The 23,325-nt window shown below is 42.3% G+C and overlaps 1 protein-coding gene across 1 annotated transcript in view; it reads left to right on the top strand.

The window, feature by feature from the left end:
• LOC115109242 (protein strawberry notch homolog 2-like) overlaps positions 1-23,325 on the top strand; it is a 114,198-nt gene that overhangs the window by 29,052 nt on the left and 61,821 nt on the right. Inside the window, 3 exon segments of the mRNA XM_029633943.2 lie at positions 6,828-7,027; positions 8,929-9,017; positions 22,618-22,720. Coding sequence (XP_029489803.2) covers positions 6,917-7,027; positions 8,929-9,017; positions 22,618-22,720 — 303 coding nt within the window. The 5' untranslated portion in view covers positions 6,828-6,916.

The following is a 23,325-nucleotide window of genomic DNA, read 5'->3' as shown; positions in this document are numbered from 1 at the left end:
TGGACAATGACCCCAAGCATACTTCCAAAGTTGTGGCAAAATGGCTTAAGGACAACAAAGTCGAGGTATTTGAGTGGCCATCATAAAGCCCTGACCTCCAATCCTATCAAAGATTTGTGGGCAGAACTGAGAAAATGTGTGCGAGCAAGGAGGCTTACAAACCTGACCCAGTTAGACCAGCTCTGTCAAGAGGAATGGGCCAAAATTCACCCAACTTTTTGTGGGAATCTTGTGGAAGGCTACCCGTAACATTTCACCCAAGCTAAACCATTTGAAGGCAAACATACAGAATATTAATTGAGGGTATGTCAACTTCTGATCCACTAGGAATGAGATGAAATAAATAATTATCTCTACTATTATTCTGACATTTCACATTCTTAAAATAAAGTGGTGATCTTAACTGACGTGAGACAGTTAATTTTTACTAGGATTAAATGTTAGGAATTGTGAAAACTGAGTTTAAATGTATTTGGCTAAGGTGTATGTACATTTCCGACGACAAATGTATCGGCCCATTATCTTTTCTACATATTTTGTCTGATTTTAGTCGTTTAAATTTATACTAAGCGTTTTTCAATCCAGAAAATGTATTTTGTTTTAGGCGGTTGAAAAAAAGAAGGGAAAAAAACTGTTTTATGCAGAAAAAACTGCATTCCTTTCCTAATGGTTAGGTGTTCTAGCACTGGGGGTTAGACTCGGTTTCCCAAACAGGAGTCTACAAGCCTGTTCCCTGGTTACCCAACCATTATACACTCTCCCTCCAGTCTAAACCACACACAATGGAGCCATCCTCATTCACTGGCTTGATGCGGTAGTCTGGTCCTGTTGATGATCAGGTGTGTAATAGGAGTCTCTGCTGTCGAAGTCCACAGCTGAGTTGGCACAGGCCCACTGTACACATATACTTAGAACTGGGTCAGTTTGTATGAATCATCTCCGCCAGCCTGCAGGTCCGCTGAGTATATGGTCTAATGCCTCCAGCCGAGCCCATTTTGTTCTGCTCTGCCCCATGCTCACTTATTCACACAACGAGAAGGGATTGGCTGGCGTTTGTTTGGGTTTTGGGAGCCAGTCTTCAGAGATCCACAGCATCAGGCAGGGTCAGGCTGGGTGAGAGGCAAGCAGCACTTGACACTACAGCCTGAACACACTCACCCGGCCAGGCTTACTCTCGATCTGACCGAGAGGCAGGGAGAGCCCGGATGCATCTCTAGAATGATGCTGCTTGTGCTCGAATTATAAAACAGACACATTGAAGAGGAATGAACCACCTGACACACAGTTGGCTACAATCATGTTTATGAGTAAGTTATGTCAGTTTTCTGTTGTATTGCAGGACAGAGGGCATGGGTGTTAGCTTACATTTTATTATCTAGGTTTATTGAATGCAGTGTGAGTGAACCATTTTAGAGACTAATCAGAGTGAATCGGGTATAATCTCAAATGACACCCTAGTCCCAATTTCCCACTACATATATAGGCCACCTAGAAGAGACCAGATAAGTGGATCCATTTCCTCTGATGTTACCTGGCTTTGATCTAGATCTGTTGAACTGGTGGATAGTGGGGCTCTGGTGTCAGCAAGCCACTGTTGGTGATTCTCATTCTCCCCCTCTCCTTTTCAACACAACAAAAGACTCATTCTGAGTCATTTCTTCCCTGTAATATTCACCCTCATGTTGATAAATCACATGTCTCATACAGCTGGAGATTGTCATTAGGCTAATAATATTCATCATGAGCTCTCATATGGCGAATTGGCCTTTCTGGGTTTCATTTTAATGTGACTCACTCAATCCCTTGTGATATTTTGCTGCAGCAATTCTGACATTGTGCATGGCAATATGTGATGATTCTGTCCAATTTGGAACAAAGTGTGAAAATGCATCATTATGGAGATAATGTCCCTTGAATGTAAATTGGTTACAAAAGCATTGCCACTTCCTCTGTTGGTTTTTGGTGTTCAGGCTAATTCCAATGTTGCTTCTAATCATGTGCAGCATGATTAATATATGAATGGATTCAGAAACTCTAACAATACAGCAGGCTCTTAAAACACTTTGTTTCTATCTCTCTCCTGTTTGATAGCGCTGCAGATTTGGTTACTCAGTCATTTTGATCATTTTTCTTTGTAATTTCCTCCCTTGTCCCCGAACTGTCCACACATCCTCTCTGTGCGTCAGTGCCGCTCAATGGATAATGGCGTGTTGAAAAATACCTGATTTAATAATTCACTGTTTTGAATGACAACTGTGTTTCCGAGGGAAGTAACTTGTTACTTTTTAGGCATTTTTCAAAATCATTTGGCTAATTAATCCAGCATGGTATGCCAAACTGTCATAACCACCAACCCACTGGTTTAATGTAATGTAGCATGGCTCTATAATCTTATTGAAATCAGACATTTAATAGGTGAGGACATAAGTGAGTGACTTTGTAGGTTTTGTTTATTAGGATCCCCATTAGCTACTGGTCATGCAGCAGCTGCTCTTCCTGGGATCCACATAAAGGTGGGAGGAAGTGTTGTCAATCGTGAGGTCTGAGACGGTATCTCTGTTCAACGGGAACAGATGTAAAAGGTTTGGTCTGTCATTCATTCATATGAAACCTCTTGCAACCCTGTGTGTGTGTCACCCTTGCTGCCAGGATGCCCTGAACTTGAGAGCGTAGTTAATGGGCGGCCCCACTTCATCTTCATTAAGGGATTTACTCTCTGCCTTAAGCAGGATTAATGCCAGGCTTGAGGAGCAAGGGAAGACAAGTGTTTTTAAAGAGTGATGGATCACACGAGGGGTGAAGAGGTGGAGGCCTGCGAACAGGGTGGTAGAGATGACACCACTAACCTGGGGCATGTTCCCATACCACTCCGGGCAGTAGTTGCCCTTGGGTACAGGCCAGACCAACTAACAGTTTACCCTTTACAAATCGTAACCTTAACACATGAATGCAAAACTGAATGACCTTAGATTGGCATTTAATTAGGCAACTTTATCATTATAGATGGTAGGAAAAGACCCTGCCATAGCACTCCATAGTCAGCCTTGCCTGGCTCTCTCCCCTCCCTGCTGGCTGTGTGGACTCAGCTCTGCCCGGCCCCTGACCCAGGCTGAGCTAGCACTGACAGAGGAAGAGGCTGTTGTTACCCTCCTGTGTGGAAGGATGGTGGTCCTCGTGAGCGCTTAGCTGTGATTTAGCAGATTAAGGGAGTCACACTTCCCTGGATGACTTCCATGTGTTTCAGCTGGCAGGCTGAGTGCCTAGTCAGAATGAGAGACAGGAAGACTGGTGGCTTGGCTAGCTGGCACTCAGCAACATGGGGAAACGGCTGTGGAAAATACAATGTTACAACAAAATGTGATGTTTGTTCATAATCAATACCTAATATGTTGTAATGTAGGTCATAACTTGTACTTCAGCCCTCTTAAAGGTCTTGAATTCTTTCATCAAGGCTAGATTTATAAAATGCAGGGACATGAAATAATCTGCACCTCACCCCCTTGGTTTATAATATGTCAGGCCACCCAGTCGGGAGGCTAAGAGAGGGGGTCGCTAGACCAACCACCACCAGCACCAGTCTCTGAAGTAGGGATGGACATCTCGGTCAATTTGTTGCCGACTAACCAACCCTCATCAACAGGTCAACAAACTGTATTTAAAAAAATATATATATATATATACACACATTTATTAGCGATTGTGAAACGTCTCGCTTTGCCTCTTCCTCTCTGATACTATGCACGCATACAAGGAACATACCTTTTTCATCAAGAGCTTAATGGAAACATGCAACATTAGCAAGCCTATCATCTTCCAGTCAAAAGGCTATATTATTGAACATGCAACTCCTGTAATGAAGAAGCAAATAAAACACATTTTTCAAACATTTTCCAAAATGCAATTCGCGGGAAAACAGTTCTAAACAGTACACCTAATGTGAGCGATTCCATGAGATTGAGATACAATATAAATTTAGGAGAGGGAATCTAATAGCAACAACCAGGATTGGTTTCTAATATGACTATGATTGTGCCTTTTGGCTTCTGGACAACGAAAGTTCATATGAAAACCAATAAAATAATACAATAATTACCTATTTTCTATGGGTGGATTTTTGCTTCTTTGAAGCAAGGTAAGGTATTTGAGGTAAAGTAAAACGTTCAGATTTCAAACAATTTATACCGCCTCAAGCTCACATTGCAAAGAGGTGGGTGACACGCTGATAGCCTGCCTACGGTTGACTATCGGTTATGCACTCGAATGGGAGGTGCGCTTTAATTACGAGTTGAGATTGACAAATAAAAATGGCTATTTTTAATCGTTATTTGTCGCGCGATGACTGGGTTTACAGAAAGCGTTTCACTCCAGTACCAGTTTTTTGAGGCGCTGCTCTCGCGCTGTGTAACAGGTGATTGGCTATTCCGCTCCACAAACTAGACTTTGTATGCTGTGCCCGTGGGATAAATAAGATGCATGACTACCAAAATACACACGCGCCAATTTAATTCCACTAAATTATGCAAATTAACCCATAGACTGATTTTTAAGCATGACTGGTCAAATGTATTTTTTCGAACCAGCTAACCGATTTAAAGGTTAACATCCCTACTCTGAAGCAATGACAATATTACACTGTATACTCACTCCTGTGACTGTGAAAGGAACCCCCCTCCCTACTACTCTACAATAGGCTTTAAGTTTAAACTGTTTAATACAAAAGATCTGGGTTTTTGCGTTACTGTCTTACAAATGGGACACCCTCCTCACCCTAGAACCCATCCCCTGTACTTGTGAAGCATTATATATTTCAATATAGGCCAGAAGCTTTTAAATAATCCATGGAGGTATAGTAAATGCTTTCCTTGTGTGTGTTTTGCTGAGTGAATGAAACACTAGTTACATTGTTAGCCTCCCGCCCTCTCTCCCTCCCTCCCTCCCTCCCTCCCTCAGTGGCAGGAAGTTTTTCCTGTTTTCCTGTATTGATAATAGGCCTTATAGGAAGAGAACATCTGGGAACCCAATAATTATCAGTATTTATTGTCCTCAGACACTGGGCTGCTAAAGAGAGAGACTTTCTTGGTTGCCAGGAGACATGAACTGCTGCCGGTGATATGGGGGATGGTTGGATCGACTGGAGGGAAAGCGGGAAAGGGCCTAGGGATGCTGGGAATAAATCTCAGCACTCCTGAGATGGTGAGAGAGAATGAAGGAGAGAGAGAGAGCGAAGTGGGGATTAATGAAGAGAGATGGACTGTTGTGTTTGTCACACTGATTAAGTCATCACCTGCCTGTGATTGTGGGATTCACAGCCGCATATCTCCTTCACACCACTCTCACACAAACACATGCACACTCTTCTCATGTAACTGTTCCTTACCAGGTTTGACTATACGCCTACACCTAATATGGTGAGTACAGTTTTACCTGGTCAGGTCCTGTGGTTAGAAAAATGACTTAAGTGTCAGCATCCACACACCCTGGGGAGGAGCCTGCCAGCCTAGGTCAGGCTGTAGTACAAAGGACTGCTTATTGAAACCCTCATATGAACTCCATTAGACTTTTGGCTATGCCCCCTGGTGCCGGTGGACAGGTCTGTTCTTTGTGTGCTGTTGAGGAGGGAGGGAGGGAAGAGTTTGATTAGTGAGAGAGGTGGGGGAAAGAGCATGTTAAAGAAACAAGAAGCCCTCACACTAGCTTTCTATTGCTCCAGATAGTGGTATAGAAGCAATGTAGCCTGGCATGCAGGCTTTTATGTGCCTATTTGATATGCATATCTGACTGTTTCTCCTTCAGGAGGGAGTGCGATTGAGGTTATTCAGCCAATCGGTCATGGTGGTGTGTGGAGCCTCTTTTGATCATCTGATCAAACTTGGTGGAGATGTAGGTGGTGGGACTGGGAGTCCTCTAAGCTTCATCTCCAGTAGGCTCACTAACTAGCTGTCCAGGAACATACAGCACCTGCCATCCTCTCTCAACCCCCTCTGTCTACAGCTAGTATTTACTATTTTATTAGGATCCCCATTAGCTGTTGCCAAGGCAGCAGCAACTCTTCCGCTTCTCTTCCTAGCTCAATGAGAGCTGTGAATTTAATAGCATTGCATGTGGAATTTGCTGTGATGTCAGAAGGCATAAAGCAAATGGGTCCTGTCAATCAGGAACAATGAGCTACTTCCAATTACAATTGAGCTGTGAATGCAGCAAATTAATGTAGCAGTGTGCGAAGAAGACTGACATCCCACTACATTTACAGACAAACTCATGATTTAAATTGGGCTATCCTATGATTTGCAACGTTAAGATGTTTCAATGCATAATAAGCAGTAGGCTGTTATTTGATTGATCTGACATTTATTTTGTTTGGAACTTCAAGTAAGTGATTGTTTGTCTATCTGGATGTAGTTTGAGTGATATTCCCTAGATGACGTTGTTGCCATCCCACACAGTTTCACCATGCTGGTTTCACTACAAACCCTGTTACGCATTTTAGTCCGACGTAATCAAACCTGTCATAGTGATGTTCATGCATTATCTTTGTTTAAAAACTGCAGCCTTTGTACAGACTTGTCTTAGCTCATCATTCCTGATTGACAGGACCCATTTGCTTTAGTCTACTTGGTGTTACAGCACCCAAAACCATTATGCAATTAGGTTATTTGACTTTAGGTAAAACGGTATGTATATTCTACTGCTTCAAAACAACAGTACAGGATTTACACAGTTATATTAGACTACACTACTGGATGAATAACATGACGCGCTACCACGTGAATAGTTAGGGGTTTAATTCAAGCTATTCAAATTCTATGTCTCTTTCTCTCCCTCTCCAGGGGATGGAGTGGGCCTTGGTATAAGCTCTGTAGGACACAGCCAGCATACGTACGTGAAGGTCAAAGGTCATGTGTCAGCCTGCAACCTGATGCCCAGCCTCCCATCACCCTCACCGGCCATGGACGGGGAGAACTACCTGCACCCAGAGGGGCCACAGCTGGACAGCAGCATTTTCGAAGTTGCCTCTTCCAATATGGAGGTATGTCAGTTGCACACTACACACATTTACACATCCATCCATTTTGGTCAACTCAAATTTCCAGGAAAATGTGGCTACATAATATGCTAATATTAAAAGGCTAGATATGCAAATAATAATGTTTATTGTCATCAAACATTTTGTTAGCATGGCTAACGGCATGCAGAACTCTATCTCTGGATCTCCACTGGCCCCTCTACCTCCGGGCCTCTGGGCTGGCCTACAGGGGGGGGGACTGACTGTCAGAGACCAAGGGGCCAGGTTACATTTCCTCCCTAGCCACTAATGTTAAAGGTTAGGGAAGGGAATGTTATGTCGGTTATATTTACATGCAGGATGTGCCCTCAGTCTATTGAATCTCCCTCCCTATCTAAGCAAGAAGTACTCAGCAAAGAGTCAACAAAGACCCGCAACTAGTTAAACAGATCAGGTGCTTCTCTCCCCTAGCCTCTCCCCTCATGGTGGTTAAGGACACTTCAACTCAGGGGTCACGTTAATGCAGAATTCTGCATTTTTCACACAGAACATTTTTAATAAAACACATAAATATCTTGCTGTGTTTTGTAAACACAGATCTGAAATGCTTCTTATTGTCATTTCTGCTCGCGTTCTGACAAATTTTGTGCTTCAGTTGCACTTCTTCATTTGTATGAGAAATCTTTGTTCGTCAGACCAATAAAATTCCCGCATTCGCGAACGGCATTCTATGTGTACTTTTTCTTCTGTACTTTTCTAAGTACTTTTCTTCAGTAATTTTCTGTGTACGTTTTTCCTGTAAAATGTAAGACATGAGAAAATGTAGCTGGTAAAAAAAAAAAATATGATAAACATCGGCATGCATCATTTTCGCAAGAAAGACCTTTCCTTTCCATTATAAGCTAATTTACTTTTGGCTGCTAGCCAAATAGCGTTGCACTTATGTTGTCATCTGATGAAAATGAAGTTATTTTTTGTCTAATGTGTTGCAATAATGTATTTTGTGTGAAGGAAAACTGTAATTACATGGGCCTGATCACTTTATTGAAGCAAAAAAACAGACTTTTAATATAAATCACAGGTGAAATATTTTTAATGGTCTACATTTCTGAAGGCTGCAATTTGAGAAGGACCTGGAACACTAACAATGGCAGTCATGCGTTAGACTTTTTGACATCTGTGGTGGGACGGTGACGTCTTTGTGCTGACACAGTTATCTCGACCGATACTGGGCCTGATGAGGGTCAAGATTTCCCAGGCTGATACTCGTTCAAGTATTAACTAGTGCCGGGCATCATCTATGTCTCGCTTTTAGGAGACGCTGGTACTATATAGTGCAGGAATGGGCAACTGGTGGCGTGGCCCACTGATCTCAACTTAATGTTGAGATTTGGGATAGTAGAATACACAAGGTGCAATTTCAAATTTAGTTTGTATCAGCAGTTGTTCTATTATGTCAGCCCCTTGCAGTCACTCAATTAGCCCATGCCAGCTAACATATTTAAGTTTGGTAAGTTATTCTAGCAGTAATCATTGTCAAATTACCAACCGAGGGGCCCCCCATTGATTTTGTTAGTCACTCACACTCATATCATTTTCAAATCTGCAAACATTGTTTTCCACCTTATGGAAAATTAATAGAATTGTAGGAAATTATGTGTAAAACTCTCCCCAAAAATATCCGCCCCATGGCAAAATTGGAATGGCATGAAATGAGTTATACAATTGGGTATGTGGCCCCTCGTGAGGAATGACCCCCCCCCCCCCATCATGAATGCAGAGATCTTTTGTTATGCAATTCCTGCCCAAGTAATTTGACAATATAAATACAAAGCATTTTTGACAATATGATATCCAGTCGCATATAGTGTTTGAGTCTTGTTAGGCATGGTATACTAATGAACCTTTTATCTACTCCGTTTCAGAGTTATCTGTATCCCTCTGGTTCCTGGGCATCATTTTCACAGCAGTCTGGAGGCTACAACACACACTGCCCTATGCAATCTGGAAACCAGTAAGTAACCAATCACTTCTCATACCTCACCCTCCCCTCTGCTGTTTTACTTGTGATGTGTATTTAGTATTTTTTTAATGAATTTTACTCGATCCCCATTAGCTACAGCCAAAGCTGCAGCTACTCTTGCTACTCTTGCTGAGGTCCAAACTAAATATAAAACATGACATAATACATAACATTAATAGATAATTACAGCCGAAGGACAGAATTACATAAAATTACACTACTACATTGTGGATGCTACTATGATTATGCATAATCGTGAATGATGATGAGTGAGAAAGTTGGGGATATGATATTTGTGAGTAACTTTCTCACCTAACATTACTCACGATGTATTCAGGATTATTCATAATCATGGTAGCATCCACATTAATGTATGTGTTTAGAAACATTATATTTTAATTTACAATAAAGGGGACTCAAATGACACACTACATTATTTACCATTAATTTCTATTGGGCACAAAATACTCTGAAACAAACATCAAATGCATTCAACAAGTGTGTAGAGTCACAAGCTTGATGTAGTCATTGTGTGCTAGGACAAAATACTAAACTTGACTACTTTTAATACACAAGTTAATTTGTGCCAATACTTTTGGTGTCCTAAAATGGGGGGACTATGTACCCCAAAAATCTGTAATTACTAAACGTTTCACCCGATATGGATAAACATACCCTCAAATTAAAACTGACAGTCTGCACTTTAACATCATAGTCATTGTATCATTCCTGGAGTACATTTCTGGAGTACAGAGCCAAAACAACAACTACAACTTTTTTCCCTATTAATAGCTGAATGTATAGAGCGAGGTCATGCCAACCTATAAGCCCTGCATGACCCCAATGCATTTAAAAACTACACCATGTCCAGGCCAGTAGAAATCCTGTTTGAGCCAGTAGATTTTTGGCCAACTGGGCCAGTGAGAAAGCAAAGTTTACATTGGACTCTGGTTTATTAAATGCAAATAACAATTCAAAAGTACCCTGACAACAAAGCACCAGTCAAAGTACTAGTGTGTAATGAGTCTTATGTAGATTGTCCTGTAAGTGCCAGTCTTAAAATGTGGGGGTGGGCTTCAGTTCCTTATTAAGTCTCCTTAATTTCCCGTGGAACGTTGCATGCCTGGCTGGCTGGCTGGCGTCACACTCTCTGTAGAGGGTGGAGGTTATCTCTGCATCTGGCAGCTGGGGCTGTTCCCTGGCCTCCCAGTCAACTGAGATGTGTTTCTCACACTGCCCCCTAACCCTCACCTCTCAGACGGACACCACAGCACATGCGCACACACACATAAGAGCTCCTAACTCTTACCTCCATCTCGCACACACTGGCAATTGTATGCCCAGAAAGGCCTATCTATGTACCAGTTGTGTACACATGTTTTCATCTGGTTTAACAGAGTCAGGTTAGTTAGTTCAATGCTTTCTATAGCATTTTCTCCATTCAGTTTTCCAATGTAGCACATGGCAAAGAGACTATATGTAACCCAAACCTCAAATCCCTACCAACTGTTGATTTAACCCTGTAGAGTCGATATCCGAGACCCCGAATGAAAAAAATAATAAATAACCCACAATAAAATCCGTCAGTTTAAGCTAGAGATCAGTTTTTGTATTGGATTCGTCTCAATCCCCTGCATCCGCACTTCCGCATCTGCGGTGAAAGGTGACAGCTAAAGCGGTCTTATCATAAAATTGTCTGTAACGACCCCCACTCGTCAGACGACACTGGGCCAATTGTGCACCACCCTATGGGACTCCCAATCACAGCTGGCTGTGAAACAGCCTGGAATTGAACCAGGGTCTGTAGTGACGCCTCTAGCACTGCGATGGAGTGCCTTAGACTACTGCACACTCTAGAACACTAGCCCAAACCGTCCAAACAGTTTGGGCTACACACTAATATGACTTCTCTGTGGAAAATATGACATCTCTTTGGAAAGATGACCCTCACAAACACGTACATGTCGTTGTTTTGCGCTAGGACACCCACAGGCCTCACAACACTCGTATCTAGGTACCAGTTGAAGAAATAAATGAACAAATACAGTGCCTTGCGAAAGTATTCGGCCCCCTTGAACTTTGGGACCTTTTGCCACATTTCAGGCTTCAAACATAAAGATATAAAACTGTATTTTTTTGTGAAGAATCAACAACAAGTGGGACACAATCATGAAGTGGAACGACATTTATTGGATATTTCAAACTCTTTTAACAAATCAAAAACTGAAAAATTGGGCGTGCAAAATTATTCAGCCCCTTTACTTTCAGTGCAGCAAACTCTCTCCAGAAGTTCAGTGAGGATCTCTGAATGATCCAATGTTGACCTAAATGACTAATGATGATAAATACAATCCACCTGTGTGTAATCAAGTCTCCGTATAAATGCACCTGTACTGTGATAGTCTCAGAGGTCCGTTAAAAGAGCAGAGAGCATCATGAAGAACAAGGAACACACCAGGCAGGTCCGAGATACTGTTGTGAAGAAGTTTAAAGCCGGATTTGGATACAAAAAGATTTCCCAAGCTTTAAACATCCCAAGGAGCACTGTGCAAGCGATAATATTGAAATGGAAGGAGTATCAGACCACTGCAAATCTACCAAGACCTGGCCGTCCCTCTAAACTTTCAGCTCATACAAGGAGAAGACTGATCAGAGATGCAGCCAAGAGGCCCATGATCACTCTGGATGAACTGCAGAGATCTACAGCTGAGGTGGGAGACTCTGTCCATAGGACAGCAATCAGTTGTATATTGCACAAATCTGGCCTTTATAGAAGAGTGGCAAGAAGAAAGCCATTTCTTAAAGATATCCATAAAAAGTGTCGTTTAAAGTTTGCCACAAGCCACCTGGGAGACACACCAAACATGTGGAAGAAGGTGCTCTGGTCAGATGAAACCAAAATTGAACTTTTTGGCAACAATGCAAAACGTTATGTTTGGCGTAAAAGCAACACAGCTCATCACCCTGAACACACCATCCCCACTGTCAAACATGGTGGTGGCAGCATCATGGTTTGGGCCTGCTTTTCTTCAGAAGGGACAGGGAAGATTGATGGGAATTGATGGGAAGATGGATGGAGCCAAATACAGGACCATTCTGGAAGAAAACCTGATGGAGTCTGCAAAAGACCTGAGACTGGGACGGAGATTTGTCTTCCAACAAGACAATGATCCAAAACATAAAGCAAAATCTACAATGGAATGGTTCAAAAATAAACATATCCAGGTGTTAGAATGGCCAAGTCAAAGTCCAGACCTGAATCCAATCGAGAATCTGTGGAAAGAACTGAAAACTGCTGTTCACAAATGCTCTCCATCCAACCTCACTGAGCTCGAGCTGTTTTGCAAGGAGGAATGGGAAAAAATTTCAGTCTCTCGATGTGCAAATCTGATAGAGACATACCCCAAGCGACTTACAGCTGTAATCGCAGCAAAAGATGGCGCTACGAAGTATTAACTTAAGGGGGCTGAATAATTTTGCACGCCCAATTTTTCAGTTTTTGAATTGTTAAAAAGGTTTGAAATATCCAATAAATGTCGTTCCACTTCATGATTGTGTCCCACTTGTTGTTGATTCTTCACAAAAAAATACAGTTTTATATCTTTATGTTTGAAGCCTGAAATGTGGCAAAAGGTCGCAAAGTTCAAGGGGGCCGAATACTTTCGCAAGGCACTGTATATGGAGACTGTTTTAGTGCCAAAAAGTAAGGGGTTAAATACATGTAAAAAAAAAAAAAATCCTGATCTTTTTTATCTCTCAGACATGGGGCACATACTTCAGAACAAACTTCCTTGAGATTGTTTTTGGGGTGGCTGATCTGTTGTTCCATATAGTGAATCGTTATAAAATAGACTGTAATGGGTTAACTGTTGATGTAGTTTGCTCTACCTCTTTGCAAAACCTGTGGTTTTCACATTTCCTCAGACTTTAGTTCATTGGTATTGGCTTCTTTAATCTGTCATCTCTGTTGCAGATCACCCCCCCCCACACACACCCTTTCCCTGAGTGGTTTAATGAAGTAGCCTACTTAGATAAAATATTAGGCTAATGAAAGTTGATTTGATTCTACAACTATACTTATCAGCTGTATTAGTCCTGCTTGCCTCCTAATTACATTGTCATTCTTGCTGTAATTGTAGCCAGACGTCCAATGAATAGCATGAGAACAAGGCAAATAACAATGTCAGACATAACAAATTTGTGGACCTGCAAAGACCCTAAATGGGAATGTAATCTACTGTATCGTCTTCAGCTCTGCTAATCAGAATGATGCCTTGTAGCCGTCATTAAGTGCAGAGAGTTGATCTCACTGACATATAATTAGATGTTTTTTACTATAGCTAAAATGGATTTGCTAGTTACGACACAGTTGATCAAGTCCTGTGGTACATTGGAAGACAAGTGATTCTCAGCCTCATCCTCACATCCCTGTTCAGTGTGAGCAGAGTCCTGTGCAGAAATGTGAATGGGTCGGTCTCATTTACATTACATTTACATTTAAGTCATTTAGCAGACGCTCTTATCCAGAGCAACTTACAAATTGGTGCTTTCACCTTATGACATCCAGTGGAACAGCCACTTTACAATAGTGCATCTAGGTCTTTTAAGGGGGGGGGTGAGAAGGATTACTTTATCCTATCCTAGGTATTCCTTAAAGAGGTGGGGTTTCAGGTGTCTCCGGAAGGTGGTGATTGACTCCGCTGTCCTGGCGTCGTGAGGGAGTTTGTTCCACCATTGGGGGGCCAGAGCAGCGAACAGTTTTGACTGGGCTGAGCGGGAACTGTACTTCCTCAGTGGTAGGGAGGCGAGCAGGCCAGAGGTGGATGAACGCAGTGCCCTTGTTTGGGTGTAGGGCCTGATCAGAGCCTGGAGGTACTGAGGAGCCGTTCCCCTCACAGCTCCGTAGGCAAGCACCATGGTCTTGTAGCGGATGCGAGCTTCAACTGGAAGCCAGTGGAGAGAGCGGAGGAGCGGGGTGACGTGAGAGAACTTGGGAAGGTCTCCAACACTCTGTTTACTCACCACTCTCTCACTCACTCACACACTGAGCGTAGCCTAGTGGTTAGAGCGTTGGACTAGTAACCGAAAGGTTGCACGATTGAATCCCCGAGCTGACAAGGTACAAATATGTTGTTCAGCCCCTGAACATGGCAGTTAACCCACTGTTCCTAGGCCGTTATTGAAAATAAGATTTTTTTCTTAACCGACTTGCCTAGTTAAATAAAGGTAAAATTAAAAAAAACACACACACTATTTTAAGATGTCATTGAGATGCTGACTGGGTAGATACAATACAGAGCTCACTGAATGAGCGTGAGATCCAGCCAGGGTTGTGTGTGTATTCAAGGGTTGCTATCCAACAAATGGCTGTACATGCCCCCTCAGTTTCGTCACCATGTGGTTTTGCCTCACAGTGTATCTCATGTATCAATGCTTTGACAAACAGGCCACCCACCAGCTTGAGCTTCTGTTTACAGCTGTACTTCAAAAGCACTAGATATCTAGGGTGTAGACCTGCAGCTGTATTGGAACATGTATGGGTCATTTTAAATGCAAACTGTTTCACTGTCTACTGTATCTGCATTGTTGGCAGTCTTTCAGACTAATGCTGCAGTACAGTGGTGGTGAATTAATTTGGTTTCAATTCAGTTAATTCCATAGTGAATTGAAACAGGCTACCTATTTCAAAAGTAATCCTTCATGTAAATGGAACTGAAACCAAACCCTGACTGACGCACATACTGGTTAACACAGAGTGGGGGATTGACACGATCTGATAATCTGAAGTAGCTAAATGAATGTCAGGTTTGTCTGGAAGTCAGAATGAAAGCTCCTGATGTGGTAAGTAGAGGGTTAGGGTTAGGCCAGGGAAGGATCATTGTGTCGCATGTCTTTTGGGAAATTCTGCTGGCTTGTCACACAAGAAAATATTACACCTCTTAAACCTAGGAAAACAAGATATTGTTATTAATCCCCCCCCCCCACACTCTTCCTGTTAGTGTTTTGAGTGGGTTTATTTTGCCCTTCCTGCCCATGCTAGTATTTTTTTTCTTTTTTTTTCAATGTTTTTAGGGGGTAGATCAGCTTTAATATTGCAGATAAATTGTGGATTCTATCAATGTAATGTCTGCATTTTTTCCAATTCCCAATATTTTTGTTGTAAAATACATATATATACATTTAAAAAAAAAAACTTTATTATTTACCCCTAACTATACCACCACTGCCCTAATTGGAGTAAAATAATGGACAACAATACTTAGGCTTCAGCTTCCAGTTTATGCATAGTATATATATTTTACAGACGCAGTATATTTTACAATAGTCATTTTATTTGCTTTAGTCCCAGCCGTCAGCTACTGTCAACCTCTCCCATCTTTCTCTGAAGCCCTTCCAGTTTTGATTTCTATCTGCCATATATTTTTCTGCTGTGATGTTTCACAAATGTTCTGAACCTTTCTATGCTAGTATTCTATAGATGATCAAACACGCCTTTCATCTGGGTCTCTGTAATCCATAGTTGTCTGGACAAGCCTGTAATTCGAGACGAGCAATGTAGGTTTGACTTCTCTGAATATTATTGCATTCCACTTTTGGTTATCACGTCCTACTGTCCTGACCAAAACTATTACAACTCGGAGGTTGTCACTTTAACTCCATTTATCTCCTCAGAATTCAATAACAGTTATGCATCAGGTGAGAAGTGATACTCGGTAGTCAATAAAGCATTTACTGGAAGATGGGTTACTTTCTGTTTGGCCTGCCCTATGTACATTCAATTGTGCAACACCAGCTTGAACCAGTCCGATACATGGTATAGCCTTTGTCACAGTTGGTTATAGAAATATTTGAGGAGTTTTGTAACACTACATAAAGCTGACTCATCCGGGAAAGGCTGACTTTGTGTTATTGGAATGCTGCTAGTGCTGACACCTTCTGGCAAGGTAGCAATTATCACTGTCATTTTTATTTAACCCTTATTTTACCAGGTAAATTGACTGAGAACCCATTGTAATTTACAGCAACGACCCGGGGAATAGTTACAGGGGAGCGGAAGGAGAATGAACGAGCCAATTGGAAGCTTTAGGATGCTGCACTGTGACCCCAGCTTGGTGGCTGACGGTGACCCTTTAAAATAAAGATGTTCGATTACAGGTGTGAATTTTCCACACCAATCAGGAAACCCGGACTTCTGATCCTAGAATATCTGGCTTGCTTTTTTTGAGATTTACCACACATCTTGTGCCAATCACATCCCTGAATCTCCATGTTAAATTCCCCTCACACCCAGCTTTGATATACATATGAAACCGACAAACATAAAGTTTAGACCACCAGCAACTCTCCCAATTGCTTATCTCTCCCGTTCTCTTTAAATAACAACCTCAAGTCCATCAACGATCCTCCAGCTGGTCTGTGGCCTGGGTTGGAGGACAGTTTTGTCCTCAGTCCCCCCATTGTATACATTAACTCACACAGGATTTCATTCCATGTTGCGCTCCTCATTTTGTCACCGTCATTCCCTGCCTGCCGTGACTCAGTGAGAAAGTGAAAATATCCAACAGGCAGCAGAAGTGAAGCGGTGGTTTTCCACTGAACTGGGTTGTGATTCCAAGGAGCAAAAGTGAAAGAGTGGAGTGCCTCCATTCGCTTAAGGTCAGAGGGGAGTCGCATGAAGCACTGAGTGTAGAGAGACACAACTCCACACAGTTGTGCCATTCCAGTGTCTTTGTGATGGTGTGTGAGTCGACTTGGTACATCTCCAGTGTGTGTTGTCTGTGTATGTCTGTGCGAGTCTGACTGGACAAAGGCAGTATGGTCAGCATAGCCTTTGTGGATCATGGAACCAGATGACGGGTAGGGGCTGTTCTCTCTCCGTCTCTGACTCTTTCTCTCTCAACTCAATTCAAAGGGGCATCTCAGATGTTATATTATTAGCTACGTACAAAGTTGTAACAGTGTGCAAGTAGTTGTAGTATGATTGGCATAGGAAAATAAATAAACCGATAATAAATATTGGTTGCATGTACATGTGTGTATACATATTGGTTGAATGTACAAATGTGTTTGTGCTCCACTGGTTTCTCTTGTGGCAACAGGTCACAAATCTTGCTGCTGTGATCGCACACTGTGGTATTTCGCCTAACAGATACAGGAGTTTGTCAATGGGGGTGTAATGGTTCACCAAACCTATGGTTCGGTACGTTTTGGGGTCACATTTCGGCACAGCTGGAAAATTAAATGCCAACAGTTACTGTAGTCAAATAATGCCTGATGAGAGCACAATCAGGAATACCAACACTTCTTAAATGAAAACACACAATTACTCATCAACAACACAAAATAAAGTGCAACATGCGTGTGAAATCAATATGTAAACATGGCTCAGACATTGTCTAGGCCTATGCTATGTTTTCTTACAAAGAGAAAAATGAATGCTTGTGTGACTCGTAAAAGCATTGTGTTTCCTAGCATGGTACTTCTCATTTTCAAGTCTGGGGTAATATGATGTGCTGTCACTGTTAAGTTACTCTCTGTAGCCCTGGCGGTCCATCCATCTGAAGTAGGCGCAACATAGGATGCATTGGCCAATTCATTGACAACTTAAGGCTTTAGCTTGCTTTATATAGAGCTGGCTTATCTGTTTGCTGAAATGGGTGCGACAGAGCGAAGTTCGTAATGTTGCACGAGCACTTTCACCAGTTGCTGAAACCACCTATTCTTGTCATCAACTGAGAATGGGTGCATATCCACGGCTATAAACATACCTATCGCTCTTGTCATTTATTTGGCCCAGTTAGAATTGGCTGCGAATGGCTGCTTGAATGAAGAGGTGGTAGGAATACCGGGGAGATATCGGCGTAAATATGTCAACATGTTTGAGGTTTTGGCAGCTGCATATGCTAATCTCGTTAAGCAGTGGCAACATACTCTATCTGTCCATCGCCAGTGTAATCTACAGGAAAGCCAAAATGTTCTCAAACTGGAGAATCCTCCTGGTTTATCGTTCTCGCCATCATACTGAACTCGTTCAAATCAAATGGTATTTGTCTTATGCTTTGTAAACAACAGGTGCGAACTGTTGTAGCCTGCTGCTACAGGTAACTGCCAAAATAAAGGAAATGCCAGCAAGTGTCTTAACTTCTTATGGCTGCAATCCCATTAACGGGATAATTTTAATCAACAACCGCTGATTTGCGGAGCACCACATTCAAATAATATTACTAAAAATATTTATATTCATGAAATCACATGTGCAATATAGCAAAACACAGTTTAGCCTTTTGTTAATCCACCCGTCGTGTCAGATTTTGAAAACATTATGAACACCTAGCATCAAAGTAGCTTGGTCACGAAAATCAGAAAAGCAATCAAATGAATCGTTTACCTTTGATGATCTTCGGATGTTTTCACTCACGAGACTCCCAGTTACACAATAAATGTTCCTTTTGTTCCATAAAGATTATTTTTATATCCAAAATACCTCCGTTTGTTTGGCACGTTATGTTCAGAATCCACAGGAAAGAGCGGTCATGATAACGCAGACGAAAATTCCAAATAGTATCCGTAATGTCCACAGAAACATGTCAAACGTTTTTTATAATCAATCCTCAAGTTGTTTTAAAAATATATAATCGATAATATATCAACCGCAACTGTCTTTTTCAGTAGGAGAGGGAAAGGCAATGGCTGCCCAAACTCTGTTGCGCATACAAAACGCTGCTGGCACCCAGCCATACAATGACGCAATGTTATCCTTCTCGCTCATTTTTCAAAATAAAAGCCTGAAACTGTCTAAAGACTGTTGACACCCTGAGGAAGCGTTAGGAAAATGAATCTGGTTGATATCCCTTTAAATGGAGCAAAGGCAGGCTATGGAACATGGGGTTTTCAAAATAGAAGCCACTTCCTGGTTTGATTTTCCTCAGGGTTTCGCCTGCAATATCAGTTCTGTTATACTCACAGACAATATTTTGACAGTTTTGGAAACTTTAGAGTTTTCTATCCAATACTAATAATAATATGCATATATTAGCAACTGAGACTGAGGAGCAGGCCGTTTACTTTGGGCAACTTCATTTCAAATCCTACAATGTGATTTTCTGGATTTTTTTTCTAATTTTGTCTGTCATAGTTGAAGTGTACCTATGATGAAAAGTACAGGCCTCTCATCTTTTTAAGTGGGAGAACTTGCGCAATTGGTGGCTGACTAAATACTTTTTTGCCCCACTGTAAGTAGGTGCTACCGAAATATCATTTTTGGTGAGTTTGGACATTTACAAGTGAATGTGAACCAGGAACAGTTATAGTCCTTGGTTCAGTCCAGACCTGACTGCCCTTGGCCAGCACAAAAACATCCCGTGGCGTACTGCATTAGCATTGAATAGGCCCCGCGATATACAACTTTTCAGGGAAGTTAGGAACCAATATACACAGGCAATTAGGAAAGCAAAGGTTAGCTTTTTCAAACAGAAATTTGCATCCTGTTGCACAAACTCCAAAGGGTTTTGGGACACTAAAGTCCATGGAGAATAAGAGCACCTCCTCCCAGTTGCCCAATGCACTGAGGCTAGGAAAAACTGTCACCATCGATAAATCCACTATAATTGAGAATTTCAATAAGCATTTCTCTATGGCTGGCCATGCTTTCTACATGGCTACCCCTACCCCGGTCAACTGCCCGGCACCCTCCACAGCAACCCGTCAAAGCCCCCACCATTTCTCCTTTACCCAAATCCAGATTGCCGATGTTCTGAAAGAGCTGCAAAATCTGGACCCCTACAAATCAGCCGGGCTAGACAATCCGGACCCTCTCTTTCTAAAATGAATTGTTGCAACCCCTATTACTAGCCTATTCAACCTCTCTTTCGTATTGTCTGAGATCCCCAAAGATTGGAAAGCTGCTGCTGTCATCCCCCTCTTCAAAGGGCGAGTCACTACAGACCCAAACTGTTACAGACCTATATCTATCCTACCCTGCCTTTCTAAGCTCTTCGAAAGCCAAGTGAACAAACAGATCACCGTCCGTTTTGAATCCCACCGTATATTCTCCACTGCAATCTGGTTACCGAGCTGGTCATGGGTATACTTCAGCCACGCTCAAGGTCCTAAACGATATCATAACCACCATCGATAAGAGACAATACTGTGTAGCTGTATTCATCAACCTTGCCAAGGCTTTTGACTCACCGCATTCTTATCGACAGAATCAACAGCCTTGGTTTCTCAAATTACTGCCTCACCTGGTTCACCAACTACTTCTCAGACAGAGTTCAGTGTGTCAAATCGGAGGGCCTGTTGTCCAGACCTCTGGCAGTCTCTCTGGGGGTGACACAGGGTTACATTTTTGGGCCGACTCTTTTCTCTGTATACATCAATGATGTTGCTCTTGATGCTGGTGATTATCTGATCCACCTCTACTTAGACGACACCCTTCTGTATACATCTGGATCTTCTTTGGACAATGTGTTAACAACCCTCCAGGCGAGCTTCAATGCCATACAATTCTCCTTCTGTGGCCTACAACTGCTCTTAAATGCAAGTAAAACTAAATGCATGATCTTCAACCGATTGCTGCCCGCCCGTCCAGCATCATTACTTTGGACGGTTCTGACTTGGAATATGTGGACAAATACCTAGGTGTCTGGTTAGACTGTAAACTCTCTTTCCAGACTCATATTAAGCATCTCCAATCCAACATTAAATCTAGAATCAGTGTCCTATTTTGCAACAAAGCATCCTTCACTCATGCTGCCAAACACCCTCGTAAAACTGACTATCCTGCCAATACTTGACTTCGGCTATGTAATTTACAAAATAGCCCCCAACACTCTACTCAGCAAATTGGATGTTGTCTATCACAGTGCCATCCGTTTTGTCACCAAAGCCCCATATACTACCCACCACTGCGACCTATATGCTCTCGTTGGCTGGCCCTCACTTCATATTTGTCGCCAAACCCACTTGCTCCAGGTCATCAAAAAGTCTTTGCTAGGTAAACCCCGCCTTAGCTCACTGGTCACCATAACAACATGGCTACCCCTACCCCGGTCAACGTGCTCCAGCAGGTATTTTTCACTGGTCATCCCCGAAGCCCGCACCTCCTTTGCCACCTTTCCTTCCAGTTCTCTGCTGCCAATGACTGGAACGAATGGCAAAAATCACTGAAGCTGGAGAATCATTTCTCCCTCACTAATTTTAAGCTCCAGCTGTCAGAGCAGCTTTCAGATCACTGCACCTGTACATAGCCCATCTTGCACCCCAGTATCTCTACTTGCACATTCATCTTCTGCACATCTATCACGTTTAATTGCTAAATTGTAATTATATTGCCACTATGACCTATTTATTGCCTTACCTCCCTGATCTTACTACATTTGCACACACTGTATGTAGACATTTTCTATTGTGTTATTGACTGTACGTTTGTTTTTTCCATGTGTTGTTTGTGTCGCACTGCTTTGTTTTATCTTGACCAGGTCGCAGTTGTAAATGAGACCTTGTTCTCAACTAGCCTACCTTGTTAAATAAAGGTGAAATTAAAAATTTAAAATGTGAACGAGAGACATTGTTCAAATTAACAAAGTTTTGATGCATGCTTGTCTGAAGGAAGAACCGCACTGGCTCTGGAGCAGCATGTGTACATGCCACACACACACACACACACACACACACACAAAAAAAAACACGTAAGGAAATCAAAATAGCAGTGGCAGTTGTACTATTTTCTCAAACATGGCAGAAAGTGAACACTATAGTTAAACTCAGGGATCGCGATAACACAGAATTCAGTTTTTCACAAAGAAAAAAAAATGCACCAGAAGTATCTTTGCGTTTTGTAAACCCAGATCTTAAAATGCTTCTTATTGTAATTTCAGTTGCACTTCTCCACTCGGATCAGAATTCATCAGGAGACCGTGCTCTGACGGATGTATAGCTACTTTAATTTGGTACTTTTCGGGGTAGCCTATTTTCTCCAGTAAAATGCAAGATTAACTTCATGCGAAAATTTAGAAATTGTAGCTGGCTACATTCTTTCTATGATAAACATTATAAATATGATGGCTATGTATAATTTTTGCAAAAAGTACTTTGCTTTTTCATTGTAAACCAATTTACTTGTGTGTCTGCCAGCCAAATAGCAAAGCACTTCTGTTAAGGTGTCTGGACCCTTCTATAACATGCCATTTACATCACAAATAGAGATTTGGTTGCAAAAAAAGAGATCTCCTTTAGGATAATGACTCATTTGGTTGAATAGCTTGTGTTATGACTCCACAGTTTGTACGGGTTGACGTATTCCACTTTGTGCATGTTGACTTTATTTATTCCTTTTATCCTCTCACTATTCTTGCTCTTAGTTATGTCTTTGTTGGGCTAGTATGAGACGGTTGTTTTTCCAACCATGCCATGCAAAATTCTCACTGCGTTCTAGTTCTTTGTTTAAATTCATTCCAAACGCCTTCTGATTCAACTTCTGCCCACCTAATGATGACTAGGGAGTTCCCTTGTGAAACCTGCTATCCATAGCGCTCTGCTCTCAACCTCTCAGTACATCTCTTTAAGCTGCCTTACCTCTGACCTTTTTCAGGCAATACCACTTGAATGCTCCCATGCCCGATTTGGACATGTTCAGCCATTCAGGGTTCCATGACGATTTCCTCAACCTCCCCAGGAACGGAGACTTCCCTCAGGTAAGAGCTCCCTATATTTACATTTACATTTAAGTCATTTAGCAGACGCTCTTATCCAGAGCGACTTACAAATTGGTGCGTTCACCTTAAGACATCCAGTGGAACAGCCACTTTACAATAGTGCATCTAAATCTTTTAAGGGGGGGGGGGTGAGAAGGATTACTTTATCCTATCCTACGTATTCCTGAAAGAGGTGTGGTTTCAGGTGTCTCTGGAAGGTGGTGATTGACTCCGCTGTCCTGGCGTCGTGAGGGAGTTTGTTCCACCATTGGGGGCCAGAGCAGCGAACAGTTTTGACTGGGCTGCGCGTGAACTGTACTTCCTCAGTGGTAGGGAGGCGAGCAGGCCAGAGGTGGATGAACGCAGTGCCCTTGTTTGGGTGTAGGGCCTGATCAGAGCCTGGAGGTACTGAGGTGCCGTTCCCCTCACAGCTCCGTAGGCAAGCACCATGGTCTTGTAGCGGATGCGAGCTTCAACTGGAAGCCAGTGGAGAGAGCGGAGGAGCGGGGTGACGTGAGAGAACTTGGGAAGGTTGAACACCAGACGGGCTGCGGCGTTCTGGATTAGTTGTAGGGGTTTAATGGCACAGGCAGGGAGCCCAGCCA

Source organism: Oncorhynchus nerka, linkage group LG25 (assembly GCF_034236695.1).
Source record: "Oncorhynchus nerka isolate Pitt River linkage group LG25, Oner_Uvic_2.0, whole genome shotgun sequence".
Taxonomy (NCBI): Eukaryota; Metazoa; Chordata; class Actinopteri; order Salmoniformes; family Salmonidae; genus Oncorhynchus; species Oncorhynchus nerka.
Note: the sequence above shows the minus strand (reverse complement) of the source record. Positions and strands in the feature narration are given on the sequence as shown.